A 12,549-nucleotide genomic window follows, 5' to 3' on the forward strand; every position below is an offset into this window, starting at 1 on the left:
AGACAAATGCCTCAGAATGCCTCAGATTGATACACGGATAAGCTACATTGCGAGTCGGACGCTGAATAATAATGAACAACGCAGATTTATATATCAATACGTATTTCTTTATTTAACACTTCTCTACTCATTCAATACATATATTTCTCTCTATAAGGCCCATATCAATTTTGATGCAGTCCATTCCGGCCAGTCCCAATGATTTTTTTACGGAATCATTCAAAAACTTAAAAACTTTTCATATTAACTTTAATCGATTCTTTCTCAGTAGGCTTTATAGTTTTTGTTTGGCAGTTAAAAATCTATGGAGTTTCTTGTCGGTACTTTTCCATGGGGATGACATTTTAATCATGACGACTAGACTGAATTACACCGCTTTCATTGATGTTAATGTTCAAGATAATTGAATAAGGATTAAATGAAGTAGTGTGCGTTCGGACTTAATGTAACGACTAAGAACTATTAATATTGAAATTCTTTAACTGAGAAAAGTTCAGACCAAGTGGCGCCGTAACGCGTTACGGTACGAAGCGGCTCAACCTCCCATAAGCAGATTTTGGACGGATAAATAAAATTGACTTATTTTGGGCAATGATTTCTTGCCCTAGGCAAGACAGTTTTGGTATGACTCAAACGTGTATTACAGTAACGCGGGTGGTTTCATTACATTTTCCCTTCAAGCAGGTTTTAAGCGATTCCATCAAACCAAATTTATAAAGACACATACTTTCTACCGTTCTATTAAACCTTGTTACTTGTTCTGGTGTTTTTAGACTTTCCTAAATTATTCCTTGCGCCAAAATAAACATTCGTGAATCACACAAATGCTTGTCCTACGCGTGGATCCAACTCACGACACGTCGCCTACTGAGTTTGACGTGATGACCTATTGACTACCCACTTGAAGTTCCCTGAAATCAATTTCGTGTAAACCTTTAAATCATAAAGCAAAGACTTTCATTTATCACTGCAACAATAGCCGAACAACCAATCCATTTTCAGCCAAACATTTCGCAACATAAACAAGTTTCATACTCACTTGACTGGCATTTCTCCGCAATTGCTAAGCTAAGCTGGATCAACATCGATAGATTAGTCAATCCCTTATAAGATAAGTTCTATTGTTACCGTCTCGAGTGACCGTGTAACAGGAATAATGTTGGCGCCGTTGCAGACGCCATTTTGAAACGTCAAAAGTACTTGCATATCTCTATAACGTATTATTGGATTTGTTAGTCTAAACTACTGTTCAGTCAGATGGGTTATAGAGGTCAGATAGGTAGTCGGGATATAAAATACAAGTTTTCAGCTGATGGTGGTTGATATTGAGAAGTGTATCATAGTTTTGTTTAGCAAAAGAAGAGCATCTGTCATTAAGTAGGTATATCTGCTTCACAACCTTTTCAAAGAGTTTTTAGCGCGACTGAAAAAAAGATCTTTTGCTCCCAAATTCCTCAGAATGTATTAATTTTAAGCTATATTTAATCTCCTTTGCTGCTGAAGTTAGTTCTGCGTTATGAAAAAGATTTTTTTTTAAAGAAGAACTCTAGTTATACCTACAACTAAGCAAAGTGTATAGGAGAGCAAAAACAGAACCTTTCAACATCCCACAAGATGGCTGCAAAAGCTTTTGAACTTTAACTCTGTTTTCACCATTACGAAGATTCTAAACACACTTTTTCACATAAGAAACATCACGAATGACTGTGTCTGTATGATTGAAGGTCTAGTTGAAAAAAAGTACTAACAAGAAATTAACGGAACGAGACATTTTTGTGCTCTATAAGAGTAAAGAACTGTAGTACTATTTTTAGATCAAAATGTTGTAAAAGAATATTACATGCGACGTCATTCCCCACATACTCCATACCATTTACATACACATTCATACAACAAAGAGCCGTTTTATAAAGGTTCACTATAAGTACCGTCTGCCCAAAATGTGATCTATTGTTCAATACTTCAATACCCAAATACTTATGCGGAAGGGGCGTGTTTTGTGGGCGGGGCGACCGAATGAGACAGAGAGATGAGCCAGCTGTCAAATATATACCATTTTACTTGGTATAAAAAGAAAGAAGAGGAAGGAAGATGCCTTGTGTTGGATAGAATGAAAATGGAACGGGATTTTGAATTGTAGATTTGGAATATGGTTTAAATTTGGAATTCGTTATTCGAATTTAAATAGAATTGAATTTGCTTTTTTGTTTAGATTTACGTTAAATGAGATTGTATAAGTGGTGTATTTATTTAATCTGAGTCATTCATTGGTTGGTTTTATAAATACATTTTTTCGTTTCGACCTCATTAAATAGACAAGGGAAAGAAGTAAAGTAACGAAGTCAGCTTCGTGGTAGATACCTAGTAAATTAATGAATTGAAAAACAATTTTCAAAGGCAATGACGGTTTGGATAACATAAGATTATCATTAAAAAAAGTAAGAACAACATAGACTCTATTTATTTTATGTACAGTATGTTCCCATATGTAGAATTTCACTGCCTGGAGGCGAATTTATAAGTATCTTATGAACTTATGATCATTTAATAACAAAACAATCAGTAAAGGACACTTTACAAAAAACAACAATAGCTATTTAAAGCATTGAAATCTAATTACTAATAATACGTCAAGCCTACGTCACCAAACCTTCGCGAAAATTAAAGGTCAAAGCTGACTCAGCAACATTTTCATTCATCAAAACATTTCACTATTATGTCAGACGCTAAGCGATAAACCTCTTCACGTTTCTGCTAGCCTAGTACCTGCATTCACACGTCAATAGCCAATCACTGGTCAATTTGTCAATTTGATTGGAAAATTGACCACAATTGACCATATCTGGCAAGTCATGCGTGACTGTTTTGACCGCAATTTGACTAAGTCGATTGATTCACACGGGATATCGATTACATCGTCTTCTTTATAACTAGAGCTTGGGAATCGATCGCAAAATGATTGAAATGTAACTTACATTAGTTTTATTATTTTACAAATTGAGAAAAAAAAATGCAGAATTCAATAACTTAGGTTTGATTTTCTCTATTGTATTAATATTGTTTAATTGCAAATATTATCCCATTCGCAAGAGCTTTCTGCGTATAAAATAAAGAAAAAAATGTCTTTGAGAAATAACTTTTTAAACAAATTATCAAAAATGTATGTCACGGTTTATTTGTTAGGTTTCCTATACATTCTGTTTTACAGTTACGATGATGATTCAGCCCATCATTGCGAATCCAAAAGGCAGTTTATACTAAAAACACTGTTACGTCACTTAAAACCATCCAAAAAGGTATAAAAAAATAAAAAACAACGATCTATGTCAAATACTCCAATCAGTCGCCAATTTTAGCCCAAAAAAATATGTAAATTTAAATGACAACTGCATTTTTATAAGCTGCCGATAATCATATTCTTTTCAAGTAATGATTATTGGCAGCAATGATTGAAGAGAATCGAGGTCAAGATGTATTATGCCTAATTTATTTACATGGAATGGTAATTATTGATTATTGTTATGTAAACAAAAACGTTACTTTGCGAAATACGTTTTTCAATGACTTTTTAAGTCCCGACGCAAAAAGAGAGGTGATATAAGTTTGATGTGTTTGTCGCTGTCAGTGGTATCAAAGCTATCGAACGGATGAAGAGATTTCAGTTTGTTTTGTTACAAAGGTGAATTATGTGAGAGTGTTCTTAGAAATATTTGACAAAATCGGTCTTAAAATAGAGCCGTTTTACAACTTTATTGTGGGGGTAAAAGTGAGCGAATGTCTGCTGATACTATACTCAAATGAAAGCGAACTGTAATAGTATGTTAATGACTCAAACAAGACCGATATTAGCTTCGCTTGATGATAAAATTTGTAGTCGGAAAATGGCATATGGAAGTCCGATTGTCTGTTACTGAGGCTCTGCTGTCTGCCCGTTCGTCCGTGCAGGCTGTATCCCATGAACCGTGATGGCTAGACAGTCGACATTTTCACAGATGTTGTATTTCTGTTGCCGCTGTAACAAAATATACTATTTAAAAATAATGATCTCTGACGTCGTCAGGACAGTAGAGTTCAAATCATACTTGGTTCCTCAAAACGGAAAATTGGTAGTGTGCAGTGTATAAGTACTTGAAGTATAATTTATTATGATATATATAGGTATCATACATTCATCCTATCTTGTGAAGTCTAGATGATCAAACATAGGCCATTAAATTCAATTGGTACGTGCAACTACAGTATATAAAATAAAAAAATACCTTTCTAAATATAAAACTTCTCCAAGTATCTTTCTGCAAAACGAATAATATAAAATTAAAAATAAAACGCACTTGTCTATTCCACACAGTCAAATTCTGCACTTTATTTGCATTACCTCACAATCGTTATTCGAAATACAAAAATCCCTTTACTGGACACAACCGATTATTATCGATTAATTTATGCCTAATAATCGAGTTCTCGATGTTATCGAGATACCGGTTCGACCTCATGCTTGTAACATGTCATGTCATGTGTATTTGTTATTATATTTATGTTTACATGCGACGAACAACAATAACGACTGTTTTCGTATCAAAATGTCGTTTTATAAAATAGCATTACTATTACAAGTATTGTAGAACATAAATTTAATTTATAATTTGTGTTGGTTTTAACAAACATTGTTGCGTTTGTTTTAGACGACAGTTTCTTTAATTAATAATCTTACTGAACGATTTTTTGGTTTATCAATTTTTCAGTTAAAAGTTACTTTCTTAATAAATATTGATAGTTTTAGTAGCATTTTCTCGTGGTTTAGTATGTGGCTTTCGGTTATCGAGGCATAGAGACTACTTTCTTGGGCCCTCGTACTAATCCAAAATAGTATCGAAAGTATTATTAAACAGTCAGATATAAATGATTTATTCTGAATCATGTTTAAAATTCCTTTCACTATAAGAAGGATCTAAAAGAATTTGTTAAACTCACAATAAACGAGATAAAGTAAAACTCTACGAATAGTAAAATAAAGTTTACCTTAATTTACGCTCTTTTTAATTACAACAAACAAGTCACCATTGTTTAATTAATTTAAATCGATTCTCGATTAGAGCAAATCGATTCAAATCTTACTAAATCTGCCTAAACGGGACTTCATTCCTTGGTTGCGATACAAGCAATTGATTTTAATTCGATCGTAAACAGCATCACATAATCGGCTGGAGAGCTTCGTCTGACAAGCTTCACTGTAAGTGTGTTCTTGCCCGTTTTATTCGATTAAATGAATATTCATAAACTTTTTTATAGTTGTATCGATTTGAATAGACAATACGATGATTGTTGCTGAATTACGTTCGTTCCTTATTTGAATGATTGTTGACGAAATTTGAATTTTGATATTGTTCTAATCCGATCTTCATCGTTTATTTTAAAACTATTTTAGTATCGGAATATCCTACTACTATTATAAAGGCGAAAGTTTGTAAGTATGGATGTATGGATGTTTGTTACTCTTTCACGTAAAAACTGAATGGATTTGAATGAAACTTTACCACAATATAGCTTATACATCAGATTAACACATAGGCTACAATTTTTGAGGTTTCTAATGTGAGGTCGTAAAAAAACACATTTTTGCGCTTACATTGCAAACGCTGACTGAATCCTACAAGATAGATAGAAGGCAGGTATAAATCATAACTTATATCTTCTAGTGTATAATAATACGCTTAATTTTAAGGACAATGACAATAGTTTTTCTCGGCTTTAACAGAATATTGAGTAACCTACTACGTAGGTAATTTAGATAATTCTAAACAGATTTGTACAAGAAGCACAGTTATCAATATTTGTTTCGAATACAATGTTAGGCCGTTAATACACAAGGCGAAAAGTCGAGTACTGTCACTACCATAATACAAAGCCAGAAGTTTGAAAAAATTCACGCGTCAAAAAGATGAAAATAAATCGTTAAAAAAGAGGCCGTCTTCACTTTGCCTCTTCTACGAGAAGCCATACCATACAAAGTAAACAGTAATTTCTCTCTACCTTCATTATTATATGGGACATGTTACTAGGCTCTAAGACGAGTCCATTCGGCGCAGAAAACAAGATAATCTCAACAGACGACGATCCTCAACATTCCACACGTATGAGGCGTTTTGTGACGTTAATTATTTGTATGTTGGTAACAAATTCTTTCTCTATATGGGGAGAGGTCTTTGGTCAACTGCAGGACTTATGCAGGCATGGATTTTTATATGAAACCATTAACTTAAAACAATCAACTTTAGGTTAGAAAAAATTGTGAAAGCTAGAGCTTATAAAAGAAACTATTTATATTCTGAAGTACATTTTTTCCATGACCAAATCAAATAAAAAAAGGTTTATTAAGTTCGGGACGGGTTTGGAGTACTTTGGAGGTCTATACAATATAATATTTTCTAAATTGATTTCTCAATGAACTAAGGAAGCTTCATAAACTTCATAACCAATCCATATTTATTTTTTATGATTTATAGTATCAGCTACCGGTCCCTACCCCACGCAGGCAACAGCGTGAAGGAATTGTCTATTCTTCCAATTAACCTCTTCTTAGGTCATAATGTCAATAATAAAAACTATTTTAATCGACGATAAAATTCTATATTCTCTTCCATATTCAAATCGTTGATAATTGTTACAAACAAAATTCATTTTGCTGTTAATGAACTAAAATTCTTTCTAAATTCAACTCTACTGCGCAAAAAATAAAGCCTTACTTCATTTTTAATACAATTAAACACTAAATCTTTAGACAATTTAACTCTGAATTGTTTTATTGGAAAATGAACTTTATGTGTTAGGAAAAGAGGTTATATTAACTGTTTTATATAAATTGGTAAAAATGGAAAAGCAGTTTGACGTTTCCGTGGAAGCGTTTACCCCCTGCTGTGCGGAGGCAAAGGCCATAGTAGTGTGGCTGTATGGTGCCCATTAAATTTAGGACATAACTGTCTGCTGGGCTGTTATCGTATATTTAATTACCAATTATATCAATACCTATTATACATAAATATTTAGAAACAAACGTTGTTGAGATTGATTCTATCTTTGGGTTTGAAAAATGTCGAAATAATCAAGTCGTAAATTATTTGTTTGAGCACAATGTTCATTTTTGATATTTTGAGTAGTGGGTTAATCTATAAAAGTTTCTCCAATACACTTAGTTTCAGTGTAAAGCGCATCCATTTCTAAACGACTCTATCTATTTTTAATATTCGACGAAGTTTGTGCATTACGCAGGCCGAGATGAAGGCTTTCCACGGATTCTACCGACTGTAATATATAAGTCTTTTATTAGGTAGAATACTCTTCAACGCCTAGCTAATAGGAGTGTCACCTTTTAAGTTCCAACTTTAAACACGCCGTACTTAAAACCTAACTAAGGAAGGTAGAAATTCTTATCAAACCTGTAAGCGCCGGCGCCATCCAAAATAAGACAACAAGCATAAAATAAATTCTAATTACCAAAAAATACGAACAGCAATTAAAATTCGAACGTCCGACTACCGGCCAGCATTCTATAATATATTTTATGATGACGTTGGCCACCCTGCGTTTCGTTTCACGCAGTGAGGATACGCTACTGTTTAGCCCCCTGTAGATACGAACACACTTGCCTCATAATATTTTATTTTTACGCTAATGACGGCCGCGTTTAAACTGTTTTCTTTAATATTTATTCGGTTTTGATTGGAATAAATATACCTATGTTATTGCGTTGGCAGGTGGGAATTTAAAAATAACTGTACGGCGAAAATGTGACGAGATGTTTTTTGCACCTGTAAGGATCGTAATATAATAATAATTATTATTTTATTTTATTTCGTAGTTACTGTTATATTTAACTACCTTCTGTGGCGGTTTCGTATGGATACATGTTGGCTATTGCTGAAATAAGTATTCCACGTTTTAATCCTAGATATCGGATAACTAACGTTTGGCAAAGTATTGTGTTAGCATGGCAATGTTTCAAACATTTAATTAATCCCACAAATATTTTAACGACTAAAGCGCATATGCGAATGTAGAAAGAAAACTAAGTATAAAGCACCAGATAAAACAAAATAGTGAGTGTTGAATAATACAAAACTCGGAGTCGACCCTCCTTACTAACTACTCAATAACAAACGAATTATGAATTATAAAATAATCTCATAATTCCATCAGATATGATCAAAAAAGAAGATAATCTCAATGTTTCTATTGAACTCGTTTTACAACCTTTAAAGTTAACCCACTTATTTTCTACTCGAGTTGAGAAGTTCGGGCCAAGCATATATTTTATATTATAACATAAAAAGTTCCATCCCAAACCTAGTAGCGTGGAACAGAACGTAAATCGTATGAAAGGTTTGTTTTTTTTCTTTATTTCGAATATTGTTTATGGTTGGATTAGAACAGTAACTTTAGGACGTTATCTTTGCTTGCCACAAAATCTGAATATGATTTATTTTATTAAGTTTTGAAGTTAAAGATATAATGTTTGAGATTCTAATTATCTAATAGTTTGTAGAAATATCGATTTTGTTGTCCATCCATCACTCTATTGAAACTTTATTTTTTAAATAGTCAAAACCTCAAAGGTCACGCATTTCACACTGGCTTCGACAAGATTTAAGTAGTACCAAACGTACATAAAAAAAGCTAATTTATTCAAATACCTGACAATTTAAAACAAAAACTAATTTAGTCATGTAGTACACTGGCAGGGAACTATTCTCATGAACAGAAGCCACAAATTATCATCGAATACAGATGAGGTCCGACAAAAAAGGCTCGTTCACAATTATGTCAAACTCAATTTGACAACTTGATGAACATGGCCGTTCAGCGTTTGACATAACTTCGTGGGTGGTCCGTCCGGCATGCGTGTAATTTTTTTTTTTACTTTTATATTTATTTCGACCACCGTAGGGCGACGGCTTTAGACGATAACTAGCCACCGACGAAGCGTTCTAATTGGGTTTGACTTTTTGGCGTATGACCTTCGTAAACGTGAATGATGACAGCCCACGTTTTTATTCAACCAGTAGATTCAATGAAATGCGTAAAACACAGAGTTAAGTATATGTAGTTAGGCGGTTAGTAACATATTATCTGGTATTAACTCAATTTTAATGTCTAGATCGAAGCTATGGATTGTGAAAAACTAAACAAACCAAAACTACCAACCAAAGACACACGGTGCCGTTCAAAAACGAAACGATAAGCGCAAAATGACAGCACAAAAACTTCCCGCCAAAAAAACTGTTAAAGTGACATTGTGTGTGACATTACCGCGTGGGTAAAGAAATGGTGACCCTGATGCCGTGTAGCTACCTCGGAGGGGGCGCCTCCCCGCGCTGCAGCTTGGACCACGCCGAGCCAAAGGTCAGATGCATTCTGATAAACAAACCTACGAGCTGTGAGGATTTCCATTTTAGAATAATAGATGGCGCCACTTTGACCTGGGGTCTTGATAATCGCAAGGAGGTTCTATTGTTGAACTTTCGCAATGCAAATAAAAAAGCAACTCTCTTTGAATGTTTCCCTTATGCGTCACAAAATATATGGAAATCCTCACTCAAATAAATATGATTGTATAGTTATTATATCGAAAAGCTCGTTCGATTTGTAATACCTACGTAGTGAATCACAAAACGCACCATAGTTACTCGCACACCAATGCACTGCTCCAAATGTAGTATTTATAGTTTTGCTTCTAACTTTATTTGCACGGTATGGCCTAATAAGTAAGCTTGCATGATATTTAAATTATATTTCAGTATCAATTTTATTAAACATGTTCTTGTTTAGCAGAAAAATCAGGATTTGTATATTTTGCTATATTGCTTAGTCCAAAATTTTGACAATGATTTAGGATAGGCTCGCACCTAAAATTGAATCGGAGGCTTCATATATTAAAGAAAATACAAAAAGTACAGCCTAAATAATTACAACTGAAAACACCGAAACAACAGTTTTAAAATCCGAACAAGCCAAAGTTTATGGAACAAGCCGCCATGATTAATCAACACCAAAGCGTTATCTGTCCGCCGTAACTAAAACCAAATTTTATTGTTCTCATTGTACAAAACTGTTTATGTTTTCCAAGTGGTAAGGTATGGTGAGGCGTCAGTTCTCAAGTTACCCATTCATGGGGACCATTAAAAAGTCGTAAGACATCGGTAACCTACGGGACAGAAGATCGTTAGCCACCTGATACCAGGCTATCATAACTTGGAGGAGGTGTTTGCTTACACGATGCTTGATCGTTTAATTTTGGTATGCGACAGAGATTAGCGCGTAACAATGCCTAATTGCTCGGATGATTAGACTGCGTTTGGTTATGTTTTCTTGGTATAATATTGTGTGGCAGACATGTGAAGTTCAATGAGATGGGATGGTGTTGTCTAAATGTGTTAGGTAACAGGGTTTCGATCGAGTAAATTGAATTGACGTCAATTAGTGGCTGACTGATTAGTATGGAAGAAATTTTGAATAAACCCTTTGGTTTTACAAATATACGAAAATTAAGAAGTAAATTCAAATTTGAAATTTCATAACGACGAAATCATTCGAACCCCACCTATCCTAGTCATAACAGCATGCACACTATTTAGTTAAAAAGTTATACATACATGAATTCGAATAAAATAAAATGTAAACAATAACCGAAATAAATTTCAAAAATAATAAAGATATTAATTTAAATAAATGAACATTTTTTTTAAACTATCGCACGCACCTCACATAAAATACTATAACAAAGAAACAAATAGAAGGCAAAGACAACCAAAACATAAAGCCACCCAGAGATAACAGCAATAAAAACAAATTTGTCCAACTTGATAGCCGAACACGGCGCGATTTATCGACCGAGATGTCTTTCTCGATACAACTTGTAAGTTCCCGCGCTTAAATCGATTGGGCTTAACTCCATTTTGTTTATGTAATCGAAAACAAACTTTGTCCTTAAAGAACGTGCCATCGCGACATTGGAGTGAGCATTGCTTGTTATTTTTTTAAATTTTGAATAAAGAACTCTTTGCTTCCAGCCAAATTTAAAAATAAAAGCGGTACTATGATTTATAGAGACAAGGGAACTAGTAAATATGCCAAGTTTCTAGGCTGAATAAGATTGTCTTTGCCTATCTCGTAGTAAAGATGAAATATAAGGGTTCCTGTGGCGCCAGTTATGACATTTATATTCAGCTCATAATGGCTTCATACCGTAATGTTAACAATAACTCGTATAAGACAAATGCGATGATGAAAATCTTCAACCTCCCATAAACAAAACTCATTTCAATTTACAAAGGCTTTAAGTCCATCCCTATTAAATTAACGACGTGTCAAGCCTCTCCCGCTATCGATAAATCGAACACTACAAATGACTGGCAAACAATAAAACTCGATAAACTTAAAATTAATCACGATTAATATTGACACTTTACGCAAGCAGTCAAAAAACTTACAGATCTTATTAATAATCGCAATATCACATGTTATTATCGGAGATAAAACATAAAATTGGTCGGTCGATAAATTTTATAATTTATACGTTACGGTGCGGGAGCGAGGGAAGGGTCCGTCGTAAATATGCAGCGAGATAAAACAATAAACGAATTACGTTTAAATAAAGAAGCGTTTTGTCCTGACGCTTGTTTAGAATATAGAGTGTTCTTTATTCGAAAATGTGGCATTATTACTTCTTTTCATTTAGATTATGGATAGTTTTTTCGTTTTTAATCGTAAAAAGTAGTGTTTTTTTTAATAATCTGTTTTTTTTTCTTACTATAAAATCTCTTTTGTGCAGTTTAAATATTTACGCTAAGAAAACTACGTACAACATATCAGAAATCATGACGAGTCTCTTGTTAATAAATAACAGATAGATTAAACTATAGTCAATGCATAAATAAGAATTAACATAAATTACATTAATGCTACTTACTATCTCGAACACGATCTAAACGCACGTCCTGATGAGATTGATAACAATTAATTTAATAAGCTGCAGTTGATTTATTGGCAGTAGCTAGTGTACTTATAATTGCTTATAATTATTTTAATTAAATACATTTTGTGCTAGCAATTATCAAACAAGGTAGAGTGAGTATATGGACTGTTAGAGCGTTTAGAGAGACTACATATTAAAGAAACATACTACAAATTAAATAGTTTAAGCGAAAGGCAAAAAAAAATGAAATACGAAAGACAACATTTAGATCTTAGCATTAAAATTTTAGAGGAAAATATTTTTTTTCTATACATTAAGCATCGATAAAACAACGCCCCCCCCCCCCCAATATGTAAAAGAATTGTGACTAATCATAAAAAAAAACCTAAACCATTTTCAAACACACCCTGTATACACGGTAAAGGCGCGTTGTCGCCGCGTAAAACGTATAAATTAACTGGGTATCGGGAGATCGGGCGGCCTCACACCTCGCGAGGAATGCGCCGCTGATTTACGCCTTCTCACACGGCACCTCCTTCAACCGCTGCGGCCCTGGTGGCGTGCGCGATGAGGCACACTCA

At 33.9% G+C, this 12,549-nt stretch overlaps 1 protein-coding gene across 2 annotated transcripts in view; it reads left to right on the forward strand.

Moving 5' to 3' along the window:
- Window positions 1-12,549, forward strand: part of LOC113494149 (eyes absent homolog 2) — a 44,931-nt gene that overhangs the window by 10,193 nt on the left and 22,189 nt on the right. For both annotated transcript variants that reach the window (XM_026872340.1, XM_026872339.1), the window contains exon 2: window positions 9,152-9,396. In XM_026872340.1, the coding sequence (XP_026728141.1) occupies window positions 9,319-9,396 (78 nt within the window). In that variant the 5' untranslated portion in view covers window positions 9,152-9,318. The remainder of the gene's footprint in view (window positions 1-9,151; window positions 9,397-12,549) is intronic.

The sequence above is a fragment of the Trichoplusia ni genome, chromosome 5 (assembly GCF_003590095.1).
Source record: "Trichoplusia ni isolate ovarian cell line Hi5 chromosome 5, tn1, whole genome shotgun sequence".
Lineage (NCBI taxonomy): Eukaryota > Metazoa > Arthropoda > Insecta > Lepidoptera > Noctuidae > Trichoplusia > Trichoplusia ni.